This window comes from Pteropus vampyrus, unplaced genomic scaffold (assembly GCF_000151845.1).
Source record: "Pteropus vampyrus isolate Shadow unplaced genomic scaffold, Pvam_2.0 Scaffold146, whole genome shotgun sequence".
NCBI lineage: Eukaryota > Metazoa > Chordata > Mammalia > Chiroptera > Pteropodidae > Pteropus > Pteropus vampyrus.
This window is the reverse complement of record NW_011888927.1, coordinates 127,686-149,287: the sequence shown is the minus strand read 5'-3', so window position 1 is coordinate 149,287 and position 21,602 is coordinate 127,686. Positions and strand designations below refer to the sequence as shown.

Below are 21,602 nucleotides of genomic sequence, written 5' to 3'. Positions count from 1 at the left end.
TAATACATGATCAAATATAGTAATACTTTACAGATGATCACACTAAGAAGAATAAATTAAGATTGTAAATAGGCTCAGAAAGTTCAGGTCAGGTTTTGCAGCCAACTGAGTTCCCCAAATTTTGTTTTTTGAGCTGTTTAGATAAAGAAATGAATGTAAAAGATTGACGACGTATAGCAATTTTTACTCCTTTCATCAATGTATGGGAATTTCCTTTCCCACATTTACCTTATTCCTTAACCATTGTCAGACTTTCCAAAATCTTTATATTGTGGAAGTTTTCATATGTATATCAAAGTAGAGGTAATAATGTATGAAATCCTATGAGTCCATGTATCCATCATCCAGCTTCTACAAGTATCAGCATATGCTCAATCTTGCCTACTATATGCCCCTATCCACTTTCTCATTTCCCACCACTAAGATGATATTATAGCAAATTCCAGCTATCATATTATTTTCATCTATAATTACTAAAGTTTATATCTCTAAAAGGTAAGTACTCTTTAAATACATAATGAGAATCCCATTATCAACTTTAAAAGAATTAACAGTAATTTCTAAATGTCTAATGTTCACATTTCTCCACTTATTTCATAATTCTTTTTCCATAGGTTTGTTCAAATTCACATCCAAACAAATTTCACAGATTACATTTGGTTAATATATCTCTTAAATTTCTATTCATCTAGAAATTTCCCTCCTGTTTTTCCCCAGGTAGTTTGTTTTGTAGAGTTTGCCATATTCTGGATTTTGCTGATTCTCTCTCTGTGGTGTAGTTTAACATGTTCTTCTATCTCCTGTATTTCCTGTAAACTTAGATCTAGAGGCTTGACTAAATGAAGATTTAATCTTCATAAAAGTATTTTGCAAGAATACTTCATAGATTCTGTGTACTTCGTTGTTGCAATCTACATACAACATCTTTTTGTGGTGTTAGGATTGATCAGTGGATTCAATTGTTTTAGAATATTGTCAAATTTTTTCATTTTTGCCAATCCGAAGAGTGTGAGGTAGTATTTCACTATTTTAATTTGCATTTCCCCATTTCCTATTGAAGTCGAACATCTCTTTATTTGTTCATTTAATATCCTTTTCTTTTCTTTCTGAATTGTCTATTGATAGCCTCTGCCCATTTTTCTGTGTGGTTGTCACTTTAGTTTTTAAAAAATTATTTGTAGTTCTTTATATTTTGCATATTTTTGTATGTATTATAAAATACTGTTTCTCAAACTATTATTTTCATTTTACCTTTATTGATGGTGTCTTTTAAATAGAAGTTTTACATTTTAATGTCAGCTTTATCAATATTTTCATTTAGGATTGGTATTTTTGGTTTTATGTTTAAAAAGTTTGCTGTACCCTAGATAGAATAGGATATTCAACTTAAAATCTTAAACTGTATAGTTTTCACATCTACTTATTTGCATTATCTTTTGCTATGTAACAAATTGAACCTAACTTGATAGCTGCAAACAACAAACATTTATTATCTCATAGTTTTTGTAGCTCAGAACTCCAAGTGCAGCTTAGCAAGTACTTCTGCCTCATGTTCTCTCACAAGACTGCAATTAAGGTGTTGGCTGGAACTGCAGTCATCTCATGGCTTGAGCTGGGGTGGAACTACTTCCAAGCCAACTCATGTGGCTGTTGGCAGGCCTTATTCCTTGCTACGCGAGTTATTCCTTGCACAGAGTTGCCTTACAACATGGCAGCCGATTTGTCCTAAGGCAGCAATCCAAGCAAGAGCAAGAGAATACCCAAGATGGAAGTCACAGTATTTTTATATAACCTAATATCAAAAATAACATCCTGTCTACATCTAATACAAGGTTAACATCCAGAATATATAAAGAACTCATACAGCTCAACAACAACAAAAACAAACAATCCAGTTAAAAAATGGACAGAAGACCTGAACAGTTATTTCTCTGAAGAGGAAATACAGATGGCCAATAGACATATGAAAAGATGCTCAAGGTCACTAATCATCAGAGAAATGCAAATTAATGTACAATGAGATATCACCTCACACCTCTCAGAAGGGCTATCATCAATAAATCAAAAACAACAAGTGCTGGCAAGGATGTGGAAAAAAGGAACCCTCATACACTGTTGGTGGGATTGCACATTGGTTCAGCCACTATGGAAAACAGTCTGGAGATGTCTCAAAAAATTAAAAACGGACATACCTTTTGACCCAGCAATTTCACTTTTGGGTATTTATCCAAAACAATAATTTGTAAAGATCTATGCACTCCAATATTCATGGCAGCACAATTTACAATAGTCAAGACATGAAAGCAACCTAAATACCATCAACAGACGATTGGATAAAGAAGTTATGATTCATATATACAATGGAATGTTACTCATCCATAAAAAAGAAGAATCCTACCATTCACAATGACATGGATGGACCTAGAGGTTATTATGCTTAGCGAAATAAGTCAGACAGAGAAAGATAAATACCATGTGATTTCACTTACATGTGGAATCTAAGGAACAAAAAGAAGAAACTAATCAAAAACAGACTCACAAATATAGAGGACAGTCTGGTGATATCCAGAGCAGAGGGAGGTCGGGGGCTGGAAGAAGTGGGTAAAGTGTTAAAGAAGTACAAATTAGTAGTTGATAGGTGGTCATGGGAATGGGGAGCATGGCACAGGGAATGCAGTTAGCATTAATGTCATGGCTAGGTGTAGGTAGAGCCAGAGGAGAGAAAGAGCAATCAGGGAGATTGTTTATAAACTATGTAAATGTCTAACTAATGTACTATATACTTGAAACTAATAATAAAATTTAAAAATCCTGTCAATTTCTGTTATATTCATTAGAAGTAAGTTAATAAGTCTAGCCCATATTCATTAGAAGCAAGTTAACAAGTCTAGCCCAAGTGCTCAAGGGGAGGGAATTATACAAGAACATAAATACTAAGAGGCAGGTATTATTGGGAGCCATGTTAGTGGCTGGTTATCACATTATACTAACAGACCAAATAGAAAAAAGAAAATAAATAATTAAAAAAGGAAATAAAAATTTAAATGACATTAAAATTTATTAACAAATATAGTATTTGCTAATTTCTATTTATAAAATGGTAAATTTTATTAAAATCACATATATGTAAATACCAGTTGACATTAAGTAAATGTGCTATTGGCTAATTTCCTTACCATACTATGATACATTTGGTAAATATTACAATAAACTTGAATTTATTTGTACATCTTTAGTAAGTTTTCTGAAAGTTGCATAATCGAAAGTACACATTTTGACATTGCCACCACCAAGTTATTTTTAATCTGGACAGATTCAGAACAGATGGATACTTGAATTAATATCAATAGTTGATTTTGGCCCACAGGTAGTAGAGCGGTGGTAATGGAGTGTCAATATGGGCCACGGAGGAAAGGTTTCCAGTTAAAAAAGATCAGTGAACAGGAAAGCAGGTCTTCTCAGCTCTACAAAGCTACTTGTCCAGCCCGGTAAGCTTTATTTTCTTTTATTTCTTTCTTATTAAGTACTTATTTTTTAATAGCTAATATGCACACTTTTGTTAAGTTTAAACAGTGCCAAAAAATAATACAGTGAAATCTTAAGTTTCCTCTTACCCCAGCTCCCTATGTCCCTGTTTAAGGCAACAACTCTTACCAGTTTCTTGAGTAACCTTCCAAAGATATTATGTGTGTGTGTGTGCGCGCGCGTGCGCGCACATGTGTGTATACATACATTCTGCTTTCCCCTCATAAATGCTGAAGATATCAGTAAAGCTTACTAACATTTTCTTTCCTTAAGTAGTAGTGTACCTTCTTTCCTGATACAGATTCACATTGATTCATTTCCATTATAAGTGCCTATCGTGGTTATTAACTGCACTGCTATTATGCTTCATACTAGTGTGAATGTAATGACATATACTACTCTACACTTTGCTTTTTTTCATTCCCGGTATATCTCAAAGCTGGTTGCATATTTGTATGTAAAAGCACTGGTTCTTTCTTTCTTCTTCTTCTTCTTTTTTTTAATTTACTTATTTATAAAATCGAGATATAATTAATTTCATATACATTAATTTCATGATTCTTTCCTTTTAATAGCCATATACTATTCCATTTATGGATGGTTATTTACTTAATTAGTCCTCTAATAATGGACATATAGGCTCTGAAAAGTATTCTTTATTATTATTTATAAAGCTTCAGTTAATAACACTGTACCTGTTTGCATACTTGTACAGGTATATTAGTAGGATAAATTCCTTGAAATGAAATTGCTAGGGCAGAGGTTATATTCTTTTTAAATGTTGACAGATATTGCAAAGTTGCTTTTTAGAGAGATTTTACTAGTTTATACCAGCAATGTATAAAAAAACCAACATAGTAAGTTTTACATAGGACTACAGAATAGTTACTGTTCTGGGAGAATGAAAACTGAACCAATAAAATATTTTTATAATATCTTTTACTAATATTCTTTTTTGAGACATTGAAAGTGTTTTATATTATATATTATAAGATAAAATAAAATTTAAAAAGATAACATGTAAAGGTTGGATTTAGTTGATCTTTGAAACATTTTATTTTAGCATTACATCTTACATCACAAACCTCAGCATCTCAAGAAGTTTTTAAAGCCAGTTCAGATTCTTGTTTAATCTGACAAGGTGAACTTTAGGCAATATTTAAACCTGACCATGAAACAAAACTTTCAGCCACTTTTTACACATAGTAATAAATCTAAAACTTTACATATAATTTGGGAGAAAATCTCTATGTGAAGAAATAATTTTATTCTCTATCATTTTATAAGTACTTTTTTGAGTATCTGCTCTGGACCCAGGCACTACATTGGGTGTCGTGGAAGGAGGGAAGCTAAAAGAGCTGTAAGATTTTACTCAATCATGGGGAACTTAATGTATTGTTGGAGTAGACCAGTAAATAAAAAACTATTGGAGAACATAATATTATAGTATGTGGTATACTATATGCTATAAATATTTAGATATTTTTACTAAAGTCTTGTTTATTGTTCATTTGCTAAGTAATATGCCCTGAGAATATGGCATATCTTTCACATAATCTTCTGAATGCTTTCTAGATTAATTGAATTCCTCTAAACTTTAATGCTTCAAGTAAACTTCTGGTTGATAAATTAGGTTTTCTTGAGATTACAATTCTTGAGATTTCTTGAGATATATAATGATACAGATTCTTTTTTTTCCCTTATAAAAAGGATTTACATTAAAAAGGTACAAAAGTTTCCTGAATACAGAGTTCCTACAGACCCCAAAATTGATAGGAAAATAATTCGAATGGAGCAAGAGAAAGCCTTTAACATGCTAAAGAAGAACTTGGTAGATGCTGGTGGTATTCTTAGGTATGACATTTATATAGTTCTTTTGTTTTACAAATTAATTAGCTCCAGTTGCAAGAATTCCTTCTGTAAGAAAAATTATGTTTTCTAATTATTTCATTAAGAAGTAATTTTTATATGGTAGGTGTCTCACTTGTAGTTCCCCAGGTATTAAAATGACTTGCTGCTGTATAAGCCATTGAGTTTATCTGCCAGATATCATGGATAAATCACAAAGAATTCTGTATACCATATAGAAGTTTTTTCCCCAAAATGAAAAATACATATTTAGGAAAATATTTTACTATGTATATAACAGTTTTTTCAGATACTTGCTAGGAGCTGAATTTGCCTTCACTTGTATATTTTTAAACCCATCTTTGAAAACTTATGGCAGCCAAAAATGAATTCTAAGCCCTACATAAAATTCCATTCCATACCTTTTATAACATCTTAAATAAGAAATAATAGCTTTCTTTTTTGTTTTCTTTTATGTGTCAGTCTAGTTGAAGAATTTGCAATTATATAATAGGTTTAATAGTATGGAATATAGTTTCTGTGTGATCTTCAAAAAAACTTTTAGATATATGAAAAATGAATAGTCAGTAACTAGATCCTTCTGTTCAGGATTGCATTTTAAGTAGGCTCCATTTCCTGCAATATCAATCATTGAAACATTTTGTACAAAAACATCAATTAAAACAATATCCTACCAGATCGGTTCATTTTCTTATCATCTGTTTTTTACACTCCACTACTCTACGAGAGACCTGCATTCACATTTTCGTTGTCTTGCTCAATGAGACTACAGGAGCTGGAGCACTGTAGAGGCAGTATGTTGAGCTCCTGTCAGAGAAGAGTCCCTTGCATAGCTCAATCTTGACAGACTCTGAATTATATCTACTTTTTGGTTCAAAGAATAATAGATGCAACACAGAAGTTGTAATCTGGGGACAAAATGGTAGAAGAATGGGAAAATACAAATTCAAAAGATGATGATGTAAAAGTTTCATTATTTTGAGGTAAAATTTACTTACTATGAAATTTAAAATACTATTTTCATATATACTTCAATCTTGTACCCTCCTTAACTTTAGGGCCATAGTAAGAGTCTGTAAAGGTTTATAAAGATTTTTATTTACTTGGGTTTAAAACTAATCTTAGAAGAGTTAATCAGAGAACATTTTAAATTTTATTTGTTTATTTTATTTATATTTAACTTATTTATAATTTTCTTTTTTTTTAACGCCTACAGCACCCGGTCTTCCTAGGTGGTCTCCCATCCAAATACTAACTAGGCCTGACCCTGCTTAGCTTCTGACATCAGACGAGACCGGGCATGTTCAGGGCGGCATGGCTGTAGACTATTTATAACATTTTTATTTATATTTATTTAATATGATATAGTCATATATAATTTTTCTTAAAAGATTATTCTTTCTCTTGATGAATATTAACATAAGTAATTATGACCTTGCCTAGTAATGTAATTTTAAATATTTTCTTTTGTCAGGTGGTATGTACAGTTACCTACACAACAAGCTCATCAGTATCACGAATTAGAGACCCCCTCCCTCCCTTTATCACCTTCCCCTTTTCCTGTGTCCTCCCTAGAAGAAGAGGAGACTGCAATTAGAGATGAGAATTGTACATTACCCTCACGTCTACATCCTCAAGTAGCACATAAGATTCAAGAATTGGTATCACAGGGAATAGAACAAGTGTATGCAGTAAGGAAACAGCTAAGGTACAGTAGAAAACTTTTTTGTTTTTAATTTTTGTTTGTTGGTTTAAATAATATACTTAACATTGTAGACATTTTCTAGGATATATGCCATCAGAGTAGATAAGGAATATAGTTTATTAATTTATTAAAATAAGCTTATTTATGGACTGATCATGTTCTAGCAGAGGCTTGGCAAGCCATGAGAATGATTTGAATTACTCATTTGAGATATTCTTTATTCAAATTTGGCAAATTGGACTATTTCTAAATGATATATGAATTTAATTATATTCATATAACATTTAAAAATCCTTTGCAGAACCAAAGATTTTTAAACCTAGGCCAAGGTATTTATTTTAAGCTTATTTCAGATGGAATTAAATTTTATTACTGCAAAAGAACATAGATAGTTCTTTGTCTAATTAAATTTTGTATGTAGTACTCTGGTCTAATTTTACTGATGCTTAGGATATAACAATTTATTATTATTATCATGTGGTACTTACCATGTGTGTGCCAGCTATTGTGCTAAGCACTTTATATGTATGATCTCATTTATTCTTATGACTATGTGAAGTTGGTATATTTATCCCCTTTCTGCAGATTAGAACATAGAGACTCAGAGTGGTTAAATAACTGGCTTAAGAGGTAGAGGCAGTATGAAATATAGGTCTAACTCTATAGCATGTGCTTTTTGCCATGATTTCTGGCACTTAACCTTATTCATGCTGGTTATTGTATAATCTGATCTGAAGAACACAATGAGTATTTCCTAAGAATATTTCTTATAATTAAGAAATAATTATAAGAATACATTACTTTTTTATTTAGTAGCTTTCTTAGACATTTTGTATTTATTTCTGTTGAGGCAGTGTTAGAACAGACAAAATTTGGTAAAACCATCCACTATTTACTAAACCTGAATTTTAAGAACAGAGGTATAAGACAGCTCTGTGATATAATCTACCGAATGTAATGCACAAAGCACATGTATATTGAACTTTATCATTTCTTTTATGTATCTCTTTTTATACAATTATGTGGTAATGCCACCTTCTATTCTTCTCTTTTGTCTACTTGTAAAATGCTAGCAGATCATATTTCATATGATATTTATTAATGTCTTTTGGAAGCAATATGATATTAATGCCTTTTGGAAGCAATACGATATTAATGCCTTTTAGAAGCATTATAATATTTATGCACATAACCTGGATGTAGGTGTAAGCTCTCTTACTTACTAGGTGGGTGTATAATTTGGGGCAAATTATTTAACTTCTGCAGCCCTCAGTTTCCCTATCTCTAAAGTGGGAATGCTAATTGTACCTACCTCATAGGATTATAGTACGTATTAAAGGAGATACTTGATGTGAAGTGTTCAGTACAGAACCTAACATAATAAGCATTCAAAAATATACTTGAATTGAAAATAGTGATTTCTTTAAATTCATAAAAATGTCAAAGCTTATTCTAAGATATACAGGTGTTTAACCAATATAAATATTCCATTTCTTTAATTTGCATGGATTCTATGATTTATTGTGTGGAAAAATGTAAATTACTTATAAAGTTTTAAACCATGCTTTACGGAAGTTTATGCTAAAAGAGAACCTTTCACTTATTTGATTAAAGATTGTTTATGTTTTACTCCATTTTATATTCTCCACAGAAAGTTTGTGGAAAGGGAACTCTTCAAACCTGATGAAGTACCTGAAAGACATAATTTATCTTTTTTTCCAACTGTGAATGATATAAAAAATCACATCCATGAAGTACAGAAATCCTTGAGAAATGGAGATAATGTATATAACTCAGAGATTATTCCAGCAACGGTATAACTATAATTCCTTGCTTTGTTACAGAATCTTTCTCAACTTCTATTCTATTTGGCCTAGTACCTAGGAATGATTGTTATTAGGCCATAACTGTGATAGAATTAAAATAGTGGTATCTTTTTCTTAAAATGTAAACACTATGAACTCTCAGGAGGTGATTGGACTAAATTTTTTTATCACTCTCAAGAAAAATCAATTTTTTTTCCAACTGTGATGATAATAACAGTAGTAATATATATATTTTAAAATCAACAATTTTATCTCTGTAAAAAGTATATCTTATTCATTTAACTGTCATTTATTAAGTCACAGGCTGTGTATATCACCCTCTCTTTTTAAATATATGGACAAATGTAAATAAGTAGCTAAGACTTGAACACACAAAGTGATGATGTCAGTTCTATATGTCATCTATGGATATCAGTGTTAACTCATACTGTACTTTCTCCCTTAATATTGGTCATTTCTATAAAAATTTTTCCTACTCTGAAGAGATTAATATAATTACCCAGAAACTACTAATTGTAATGCCGGCAGCAATTATGTTATCAAAATCTCAGTAGCAATATTCTTTGTTCTCCAGATTTTTACTCTCCAAATTCAGTAACTGAATAGCTTTAGATTTTTTAAAAAGCTAGAGCTTCAATTTTTTGCTGTCCAGAACTCTTAATTATTCATTATCCAGAGTTCAGGAACAAAAACAGATTGGGTTAGCACTGGTCCTACATTGCTTACCAAATTCTTGCTATCTGACCTTGGGAAGCTAATGCATTTGGATAGTGAAGTGTACTTGTATTTTTAGAATATGAACAAGTGAAGAGAGTAATTACAGAATAAAGCACAATTATACTATGAGTGAATAAAATATGACAGTTGTATTGATATTTTACAATAGCTTTTCAGTATAAATGCTTTATTATTTTCACTGAAATAAATGTTCCCTTTTAAGCTTCAATGGACTACAGATAGTGGGAATATTCTCAGAGAGACTGTGACAGTTACATTTGCAGAAGGTAGGTTATCTTAAATACCTTTAAAATATAAAATCAAACAATGTTAAGAGTAGGAGACATTTAAGATATTATCTAATCAAATTTTATGGATAAAGAAACCATGGCCCAAAGAGGCAAGAGTAACTATGTTAAGATTTATCAAAATAATCCCTGTTATTTAAATTTCCTCCTATAATCAGCTTTTATGCTTCTTTATGATTGAAATTTTGAGTCTGATAACTATAGCACAGTTTACTATAAAGTTAGGCTAATTCCAGGAAATTATTGTCCCTTTTGTATGGTTTGCACATTCTCATATGTTCTTACTCCCATGTTCTCTCAATAGTCCAAGCTTATTTCAGCCCTTTTTTTCTCCATTCTGGAAATGTCTTTTCTCCTCTTCTGCATGGCAAACTCACTATTCAAATAGCAATCTCTTGGCTTTAAGTGCTCTCAACTCCACCTCCTACATAAAGTTAGATATTCACTCTTGTATTTAATATGGTATCCTTTTGTTTATCACATCTGTGTCTTTCATTATGAGTTGAGCTACTCAAGGGCAAGGTTATATTTTATTCAAATTAATATATCTAGTTCATAGCATAATGCCTGCTAAAAAGTTAACACCTAAATAAATGCTTTAGAATAAATTTGTCAATAACTATATATAGTACAATTATTTCTTTATTCTCCTACTTATTAACCTTTGAGTCACTTTGCCTACAGAATAACTTTTAAATTCTTTAGCTTTATTCATTTGTTCAGCACATATTTTACTCACTGTAAGAAATGCTGGGCATAAAAAAACAACAACAAGTTTCTTCATTGAATTTAAAGTTGAGCAAGAGCAAAAGACACTAAACAAATGTGTTCTAATTAATTACTATTATGAAAAGTACCATGAGAGAGTTTTGCAAAATTGTGTGGGAATAGTGATAGAGACATATAACTTAGTCCAGGCAGTAGGGAAGTGATGCTTGAGAAAGTGATATTTAAACGAAAAAAATGAAGAATGAATAAGAATTTGCCAATCAAAGAAATAGCATGTTCAAAGGCTGAGCAAGAAAGAGCTTATCATGTTCAAGGAACTTAAGAAAGTTAGTGTAGTTTTAAGCATAGGTAATGCTCGGAGATAAAACTAGATAAGCAAAACAGGTTTAGGAGGCCCTTTTAGTGGTCCATTTGAAAGGTGTTAGTGGTTTAGACTACTGTTGGTAGCATTTATATTACAATTGGACAGATTTAGGAGTTACTTAAAAAAGAACTCAAAGGCCTTGGTTATCCATTGAAGGTATGGGAGGTAAAAGCATGGGAATGATATAGGGTGACTCCTGAGTTTCTTCCATGAGCAACAGACTGATAGTGGCATCTACTGAGCTCAGCAGCACTGGCATGAGGATAGGGTATTGATGGCTTCAGGGGAGAGAAAAAAATCATGGGATCAGATTTGGAAAGCTTGTGTATCAGAGCCCTTTCAATAGAATGGATTGGGAAGAAGCCATACTGGGGCTGTTGAAGAGTGAATAGGAGATGAATGAAGAAGTAGGGACAGTGTGGACCACTTTTTCAAGAATTTTGCTATGAAGGGAGTGTGGGGTTGAGGGAAGCTCAGGAGTGATCTGAAGGGATAGATGAAGATGAAGGTACTAATAGCTTTGGTGATGAGAGGTTGAGGAAATTTCTGATATTTTTCTCTTCTCCTTAAGTAAGAGTGCTAAGAATGAGAGAAAATCTCAGAAAGGGTGGCCAAGATTTTAGGAAAATAGAGATTAGGTATCATCCCTAATATAAAGTGAGAGAATCTTAATAAGGTCAGACATAGGTGAAGGTCCTGTTGAGGTTGATGATCATGAATTGGTATTAACAGTAGCAGTGAGTTTCTTTTTCAGTGGCATTTGGCTTCACATGTATAAGCAGTGGAAGCTATTTTCATTGAGAGTTAGGATTTTACCAGGCAGGTATGACCAAAGGACAGAGAGGCAAGGAAGGTAAAGATATTTGCAAGAGTGACGAAAATTATAAATACAGGATGCTAAGCTGGATGGAGAAAGAATTTTATTAAGAAAGAAGCTTGATGGACCTGAAGAAAACTAAGGAATCAGTTGATTTAAGGTTCACATGAGGGTAAAGAACAATTGAGTGGAATACCTGAGCAAAATCTGTGAAAGAATAAGAGGTTGTAATCAGAGAATGGATGTTTGAATTCGAGACTGTAGATATAGAATATAGAATAGTCCAGGGAGTGTGATCATAATAGTGGGTGACTACAGCAAAGTGAAGTAGAAGGACAATTAGAAATGAAGAAGCCAAGAAGAGTGATGTTTAATCCTCTCAGCAGTTCTTTGAGGAAGATTCTCTTATTATCCTCATTTCACAGATGAGGAAATTGAATTTTAGAAACAGCATTAAATAGCATGTGGAAGGTTACAGAGAAAAGCCAGTTGTCAATAATTGGTTTTTGGTTGTCTTAAAGAGATGAATATATTTGGGTTAACATAAAAATTACATGAGAAGGAAGCAAATTCCCTAAAGATAATTTGCTTTAAAAATTGAGATATTAAGAAAACAGATATTTTTATTCTTACTCATTTATTCCCAAATGAGTTATTGAAAGAAATTTAATACTATTATTATGAGAAATTTAATACTTTATACCAGGCATTGTCCTAGGTACTAGAGCTACCAAAGATGATGGAGAAATTTAGATGTAATCCATTATCATTGCATGGAAAATGGACTCAATTAGAGATACAGATGTAGAGAGAGTCTTTCAAGGAAAAAAATGCCATTTCCTACATTCCATATTAGATATATTGCATTAAAATTAATGGCGGTTGAATCTAGGAACTTATATATTTTTAAAGTTCCCTTAGTGATTCTGATTATCTACCACATTCTGGAAATAGTGGACTAGATAACTTCTTAAAGACCTTTTTAAACTTTTGACCTTATCTCCTATTCCAATTCTGATAGTAAGGGTTGTAATAAAGTGTAGTATCCTAGAAGCCATAAATATTATTTTGTTTTAATAGTTTATTTTTTATATGATTTAGGAAATTCAGCAGGAGAATCAACTACCACCAGAATGGAAACAAATCAGACAAGGGGTTCTTTGTCTCCAGAACCAGCCCACTTGCTCTCCTCACTTTCCTCGTTTCAGCCAAAAATATTCACACAACTACAGGTAGATATTCAGTAAAATAGCCAAATTGGAGGCCCTATTCTTTCTTCTTCAGTCTCTCTTCTTCTTTTATTAGGGATTTTATGGAATTGTTATAGAATTTTAATAATGATCAAAGATATTTTAATTATTAATTCCTAACTTGTATCTTGATTTAAGATGATAAGTTAAATAATATGTTGAAAAAGTTTGAGTTGACTATGTATGCAATAAAAATTAGTTGTACTACTTTTCTTTTGGTTGTTTCTGTCTTCAATATTTGTTAGCAACTATACTCTTAAGTAAATTTCATTCCAATTTTATGTCAAAAGAATAACATATCCTATAAGAAAATTGTATATAGTAAATTCAAACATTTTGATGTAAATCTTTTTGATTTAAAAGGGTTTGCAGTTGCAACCAAGAATCACTTCTGATGGATCACCGGCTCTGATACCAGTAAATAACCACCCCTCCTCCAGTCCTTCAAGACTTCTGGATTCAGTAGGAAGTGCTGTAATGAATAATAATTCTCTACTGCTTGGTCAAAGTCATAGCCTTCAAACAGATACATGCCTAACCCAAAACAATAGTATCGCCTCTACCATGGGTAACCTTCCGGAACCAGATCAAACTCTGGTTGCAATGGATCAGCTGGTGGAAGTTGGAGATGTTGAGGATACAGAGAACCTGGAAGGAAATGTTCATCGGATTCTACTGGGCAATGTGCACACCATTCCAATACAGATTATAGACAACAACCCAGCTCTTAGTAAGTTAAAATCAATTTATGATTTTATTTTTTTTATTCCTTATGGACTATCATCACTGTTGCACTACAGAAAAAAAACTGTCATTTCTATTCAGTGGGTTTGTAACATAAATAAATCAAGTAAAATTACGAGAAAAAGGAAAAAAATTCATGAGTGTAAGTTTTAATAACTTAAACTTCAAAATATTTTCTCTACTGAAATTATTCATTCTCTAATTACCTAGTGTTACATAAAAAAACTGTGGTGATATGAGATCACGAAGGTCATTTTAATTGTGTGAAAACATTAGAGAAATTTTAAAGGGAAAATTAGTGTAAAAGTTAATATGGAAAAATTGATACACAGAAAAATGGAATGAAGTGGGCAGATATAAAGGTAAAGAGAAAGATTTCGAGTTATAGGCTTAAATATTGAGCTCTATGGAAATTGAAAAGGAACTAGTAAAACTTGGAGGCTTGGGTTTCATCCATGACCTTGATACCTTCACTTTGTAACAAACCTGGTCAACATAGTAATAAACTCATTAACTCCTACTTGACTTATGAAAGATTTGCCCACAAATCTTTCTGGATTAGGCACTTTTGTGGGGAGACTTATATTTTTGCTTTGAAGAGCAAAAATCTTCATAGGAATTTTCCTTAGAACATATATTTTCTCTCCATTCTTAATCATCATTCTTTGGATAAAGAAAAGTGTGAGATAGTTCCTTCCAGAAAAGAATTATTGCCTTTTAAATTTGTTGGAAGTAATACTTTTAAGAAAATTTATCCAGAGTGCTGTGGCAGTTGTCACTATTGAGAAACTTTAGTAGAAGAGAGAGAAAAGGAATATACATGAATTAATCCTCACAACTCCATGAAATAGTTGATAGTGTCCCATCCTGTATAGATGGAGAAACCAAGGCTCAGGGAAGTTAAGTAAGTGCCTAAAAATCATATCTAGTAAGTGACAAAGTGGAAATTTATACGTAGATCTATCTGCCTCCAAAGCTTCTTTTCCATTCTAATAAGTTTCCTCTCTGTATTGTGCCTAAATATTTCTGGGACCTCTAATTTCAGATTGTTTTAAAGGAGACCCTCTTTTAATCTGAACTTGCATGATTTAGTAAGTTAGCTCATGATCTGAGGGACTACTTCTCCTGACTATTTATTCTCACAGTCATTCAAATCTATCCTTTATTTGTTTTCTCTGTGGCTTGGGTTAAACTCCAGCACACTCATCTGTGACAAGGAGTAGATGTGTTCACACTTTTCTGAGCAAATATGGTCCCTTTAACCTTGGGTCCCTGTAGAAACTGAAAAACCGATATTCCTGAGAGAGAGAGATTTTATCTTAGGTATCTCACCTGCCAGTTCACTTCACAATAGTGCTGCAGGTATATTAGATTTAGGTTAATTTAGATTAATTTGGTCATAAGTACTTTGAAATCAGAATGATGCGCGTATTCGGAAATATTTCTGATAAGCCAACACAAAGCTTGTGCAGCTGTCAGAGCTATCATTTAAGATGTGGCATATTTTTTTCTAAAGTACTTATGTAGTGAAATTTCTTTAGGGAAGGAACATTTTCCTTCATACATGACCACATATGGAAACCACATGGGAATGGTAACATGTCTTCAAATTTATGATACATATGCTTGCTGTTTGTAAAACAAATTATTTTCAATTAATGATAGGCTTCCTGATCTTTATTGATACATATTTTTAAAGACAAGTTTAAATATGAAATATTCTTCATAATTTTATTAAATTATGGACTGATTTTTTGTCAAAGCATCTTTAGAAGAGATTAACTTTATAGTTTTCTTGGTCTCTTTTTTGCATTACTAGAAGCATACTGAAGGAATTTAATATGAATGACTGTTAAGATGTCAGAAGCACTGACTTCTCAAATACACCAACTGCTTTTCCGAATTACTTGGTTCTTTTTTCCAAACTACTGTTTTATGCCTTGCTTCTAAATTCATATAATTCTAAAAATTCCAGTGTTATAAATGATACTAACCTTTAGGGTTTTTCTTTTATGTTTGCTTTTAAAGTTGAAGAAAATCCAGAAGGTACCATTTCTGTGACCCAAGTTAAGCAAGAACCCAAAGAACCAGCATTGTCTGTGGAAGCAAAAAAAAAATTGGACTCTAAGAAATTATCTGCAACATAAACTTCTGAAGCTTTTCAGAATTTTACAACTCTGGTGACTTCTGGTGATATCATAGAAAAGAAGGTGAATATTGTCAAAGAGCAGCATTATGATAAGTGGACTGAAGACTGGTTTGATGAGCAGCTTTGATTTAAAACTGCTATATTTGTTGCCAATTCCATATTTCTACCTTAAGAGATATTTTGCTCCTCTTATTTTGTATGATTCTTACGCTTTTTGAGTCTCTGATAGGCCAGTATTTCTAAAGATCATCTGAACTTATCCATGGTTACATAGTCTGAACACAAATAGTTATCTAACTCATCCCCTGGAAATACCAATTTTGGCTCTTAAAAGATGAAAAAAAACAACAAAAATAGTGTGTGTGAGTGTATGTGTGTGTGTATGTAATGACTTTTTTAAGTTCTCAAAGAACTTATTCCTTGTTTAAAGTTGTGAAATTTTTAAATTGGCAGAGAGGTGAGAGAATATTTGTAGTCTGTCTCATTTGTAAAGATAAAACAGTAGATTTTACATACAACACAAAGCCCAGCATTCACATCTGTGGAAACTGTGTATTTCTATTTTAGCTTCTTCCATTCTAATTTTTATACTTATAACTAGAAACCAATAGCATACTAATGGTCATCTAGTAGAAATTTAAAGGATCTTTGTAAGTACTAAGAATTTTAACTTGAATTAATCAGATAAGCAACAGAAATAAATGTATATTGCATGGATTTATATAGTATTGTAGGTAAAACACTACTTATGGGTAAAAATGTAAAAATTGAGAAAATTCAGAAAGAATAATAGAATTCCCTGGTGTTTACATATAATTTGGGGAACTTTTTAATAGCAGAGGAATTTTCCCTATTTTGTATTGAAAATTCAGCTCTGGTTAGAAATGAATTTCAGTTAGATTTATTTTTTTATGCCATAGTTCTTACTGAATTGAAGGTATTAGAATGTATAGGACTTCAAGGTAAGTATTTATAGTTTAAAATTTAGTTCATATTTGCTTATTGAGTAAGTATATTTGCTTGTTGAGTAAGTATATTTACTTCAAATACTGAATAATTACTAATCAGTATATTCATTATGAGCTTTTGTTTTCTGGAAGTTTGGTAAACTAGAAATGTCAATTATAACTGTCAAGAAGTCAACCTAAAGGCTTTTTCCCCCCTAGAGACCATCTGTGGGTATATTTAAAAGTAATAAGGATTTCAAATGGATATTAATATTTAATATTCAAAGCATGTGGAATATAATATGAAACTTAACCATAATGCTTTACATGACTATGATTTTTTTTTGGCCTTAGGTAGTCCAGTTTCCATTCTTAATTCACTTTAATAGTTTCAAATGCACAACACATATAAGTATAAAGCACTATTATATTAGAAGTGGGTGAAATTTTAAAATTCCTTGCTCTTTAGATTTATATCCTATTTAACATAAAATTTGTTATTTATACCCCTATTTAATGCATAGTTAACATTAAGTTACATATATGATTTTTCATAAGACTTGTTTTTCTTTTTCCTAAGAAATGAAAATATTCAATGTGGGCATTTATAGAGTTAGAATGCCAAATCTATTATGTTATGCTAACTTGAATATGATAGTGACCTCAAACCCAGATTTCTTTTAGTTGGTGTGTACTTAAAGGGAATAAGTCCAAATTAAAGTTTAGTGTTGTATTGTAGGTAATATTCTTCCCATTTGTTGGTTCCAGTTTTTATGGAAACTTTTTTCAAGATTTTAAATAATAGATCTTCACCTTTCATTAATGACAATAGTTTATTATGAAATGTTCCACCAAATGAATTAATTTCTTTGGAGACATTCTTTTTTGATGTTGGGTTGCTAAGGAGAAATGCTTGATAAGATACAAACTGTAGTCAGTTACCAATAAGCATGAGCGATGTCCAAGGATTTAGACTTTGGCACTTGGTCAAGAATTAACATAACTTTAAAATATTTCTTGGATTTCATTCTACGTGAATGTCTCTTTTGATATTGGTTTTGTTTTTGTTTTTGTTTTTGTTTTTTATCATGAGGACAGACAGTTACAGTGCATTCTCCCCACAAACAAAAAACAAAAGAAAAAAAAGAGCATGAAGGAAGGTTTAAATCCCTAATTGTATACTCTTTTGGTTTTTAGGTAGAAACTGGAACTATCAATATTTTCATGTAAGTATTTCAATAAGTAGCTTTAAAAATGGTTTCTAAATTAGTTTTTAAAAATTCATTTGTCCTCTAAATGCATGTTCGATTATTACACTATATCAGTATTGTATTTTAAAGGTGCTTAGCATCACTTCAAAAATGTTTATGTATTTAAAATTTTCAGTTATTTTTTAAATGAACAGGGTAATAAAGACAAGTACATAAAAATTTTCAGTATCTGTTTGGCATTCTCCTAACAACTCTACAGCAAAGTTTGACATACGCTCTTTTGCATCATTTATTACAAGGTGTAATATCTGTAGTAGTAAGTTGGACATTCAAAATAAGCTGAGCTTGTTTCTTCATTGTAGTTTTTATGTTCCAAGTCTCCAAGTGAACTTCTACAGTGAATTATAGATAAACACAGCCATGGTGGGCTTTTCCCTCAGTATTAATTTTTTTTGTGTAAGTAGTTAACTTAAAAGAAAAAAGCTTTTATTTCTTATACAAGGTAAATGTTTTCTAAAAGTCACAAAAGTGATAGAAAACAGATTTGGAGATCTGGTCCTACATTAAAGTTTCTAATTTTGAGGTCTGCCAGCCTGTGTTTCATCTTTCTTTGTATCTTGTCAGAATGCATACTTCATCATGTAAATATGAGAAAGATGTCATTTAATTTGTACCAGGTTTTTAAAAACAGTTTAAAAAAAAGTGTGTGTGTGTGTGTATATATATATATATATATTGTAACTTAATGTATAGTGTTTTTGTTAAAATGTATTTTTTTCATTAAAAATACTGTGCTTTTTTTCTTAAACTTGTTAGTTTCTTTTTATACTTTTCCTGGAGGTAGTGGTAGTTTTGTTCATCTTGAAGATGCTGAATAAATACTTTAATACCTGAGAATTTTGGCTAGAGATTTATGTTCAATTTGGAACCTGAAAGTGTTTAAGCATAATATATGCATTTAGTACTGGCAACTAAGCCAACCATTAGTATTTTGAAACACTGTGTGAGATATGATATAGATAATTCTTTTTTCCTCACATTTTGGTACTGTGACATCTTCAAGTAAAGCTTTATATTTTTGGAGTAATGGCAGAAATATTTATTTAAAAAGGAGGGATCATTAATTTTTTCCCTCTTTGCCTTATTTGCTTTATTCTACTCTGCCTATTTTTAAAGACCATAGAAAATCTTTCTCTCTCCAGAAAGATTGACTCTTCTCCATCGGCTGATTCAGGCTTTAGACATCTTAAATGGTGTATTGTTTAGGTATCTAAGTATCTGTAATTCTACTTAATTAACTTAGTCATAATGGCAAAGTCTTGGTATACTTTTGCCACATATATGTTAGCTATGAATTCTGTTGTTAAGTAATACAAATATTTGTTGTTGAGTGAATTCTTAAAACTATAGGAATAAAGTCAGAATTTTGAAAAAAACCTTACTTATTAATGGATCCTAAATAGATTCATGAGAAAAATAAATCGTATGGTTAATATGGGAAACCTCTGAGAGTGTGATACATGGGTATAAGAGTGTAGGGGAGATGTTTAAGGGCATAAACTTGCAACTAAAGTCCAGAAGATCTAATGTACAGCATAGGGGTTATAGTAAAAGATACTGTATTATAAACTTCAAAGTTGCTCAGAGACTGATCTTAATTGTTCTCACCACAAAAAAAATAAATTATAATTATATGATGTGATAGAGGTGTTCTAATGCTGTGATGGTAGTCATATTGCAATATATAAATTATCAAATCAACATACTGTACACCTTAAACATTACAAGTTAATTATATCTCAATAAAAAATGAGTTCTAAAACCAGAAGACAGCGAGAGTCCAGTATCAGCAAAGTTTTTCTTTTAAGTATCTTTACTGAAATATAATTGACATAACAATAAACTGCAAAATTTTAAAGTGTACAATTTGATAAGTTTTATATATGTATATGTATATGAAACCATCACCCCAGTTAAAATAATGAACATATCCATCACCCCCAAAAGATTTCTAGTATCCCTTGGTAATCCATTCCCACTTTTCCCTCCCACTACCCTTATCCCACCGTCTCCAAACATACTGATCTGCTTTCTGTCACTAGAGATCAATTTGCTTTGTCTACAATTTCATAAAAATGAAAACATTTAAAATCTGACTTTTGTCATTCAGCATAGTTATTTTGAGATTTATCTATGTCACAGAATGAATAGTTTATTCCTTTTTACTACTGAGTAGTATTCCATTGTATGGATATACCATAATTTGTTCATTCACCCATTGATAGACATCTGGGTTGTTTATAGTTCTTGGCTATCACAAATAAAACTGCTCTGAACATTTGTATAGAAGTCTTTTTTTGGACATACGCTTTCACTTCTCTTGGGTAAATAGGAGTGGAATGACTGAGTCATGTGGTAGATATATAGTTAATTTTTAAGAAATTCTCAACTGATTTTTCAAAATGATTGTAACTTTTTATATTCCTGTCAGCAGTGTATAAGAGTTCCAGGTGCATTGCATTCTAGCTTACATCTGGTATGGACAGGCTTTTAAATTTTAGGCATTGTAATAGGTGTGTAGTAATATCTCACTGTGGTTTTTATTTCCATTTCTCTAATGACCAACACTGTTGAACATTTTTTCATGTGTTTTTGGTCATCTATAAATCTTTAGTGAAATGTCTGTTTGAATCACCAATTTTTAAATTGAACTGTTTTCTTCCTATAGAGGATTAAAAAGTATATTATAGATACAAGTCCATTATTATAAATTTACAAATAGTTCCCCTGATTTGTAGCTTATATTTTCACTCTCTTAATAGAATCTTTCAAAGGGCAGAAGTTCCTTATTGTGATGAAGTCCAATTTGTTTTTTTCTTTGTGGATCATACTTTTGTGTTGTATGTAAGAGATCTTTACCTAACCCAAGATTTTCTCCTGTGTTTTCTTCTAAAAGTTTCATGTCTAGGTTTACATTTAGGTCCTTAATCCATTTGTATTAATTTTTACATACATAGTACAAGATATAAATTGACTTTTTTTTTTTTTTGGCATATGATATCCAGTTGTTCCAGCACTATTTTTTGAGAAGACTATACTTTCTCCATTGAATTGAATTAATATCTTTGATGAAAAATCCATTAATATGTGAGCCAGTGTCTGGACCCTGATATCTTTTAGTGGTCTATCGTCTATCTCAGTGGTCTCTAAACTCTTGGAAACAGTTTTGCCTCCAGGGGACATTTTGCAAAGTCTGAAGATAGTTTAGTTGACACAACTAGGGAGATACTGTTAGTTTCTGGTAGGTTGAGATGCTGCTCAGCATCATACAATGAATATGACAGCCCCCACAACAAAGAATTATCTGGCCTAAAATGTCAATAGTGCCGAGACTAAAAACCTGTGGCCAATACCATACTGTTTTGATTACTTGATTACTGT

The 21,602-nt window shown here is 31.5% G+C and overlaps 1 protein-coding gene and 1 pseudogene across 7 annotated transcripts in view; one reads left to right on the top strand and one right to left on the bottom strand.

The window, feature by feature from the left end:
* The window catches only part of CARF (calcium responsive transcription factor), a 76,927-nt gene that overhangs the window by 33,665 nt on the left and 21,660 nt on the right, over positions 1-21,602 (top strand). For 5 of the 7 annotated variants that reach the window (XR_002782496.1, XR_002782493.1, XR_002782495.1 and 2 more), the window contains 9 exons: positions 3,368-3,488; positions 5,236-5,379; positions 6,869-7,102; positions 8,751-8,913; positions 9,866-9,929; positions 12,962-13,092; positions 13,474-13,840; positions 15,883-16,064; positions 18,148-18,176. Coding sequence is in view for 1 of the 7 variants with exons in the window: in XM_011369126.2 (XP_011367428.1) it covers positions 3,368-3,488; positions 5,236-5,379; positions 6,869-7,102; positions 8,751-8,913; positions 9,866-9,929; positions 12,962-13,092; positions 13,474-13,840; positions 15,883-16,001 (1,343 nt within the window). In the remaining 6 variants the exon portion in view is untranslated. Of the gene's footprint in view, positions 1-3,350; positions 3,489-5,235; positions 5,380-6,868; positions 7,103-8,750; positions 8,914-9,865; positions 9,930-12,961; positions 13,093-13,473; positions 13,841-15,882; positions 16,354-18,147; positions 18,177-21,602 lie in introns of those variants that run through there. The other 2 variants (XR_002782498.1, XM_011369126.2) reach the window with 2 other exon arrangements.
* Positions 6,602-6,720, bottom strand: LOC111745148 (annotated as a pseudogene).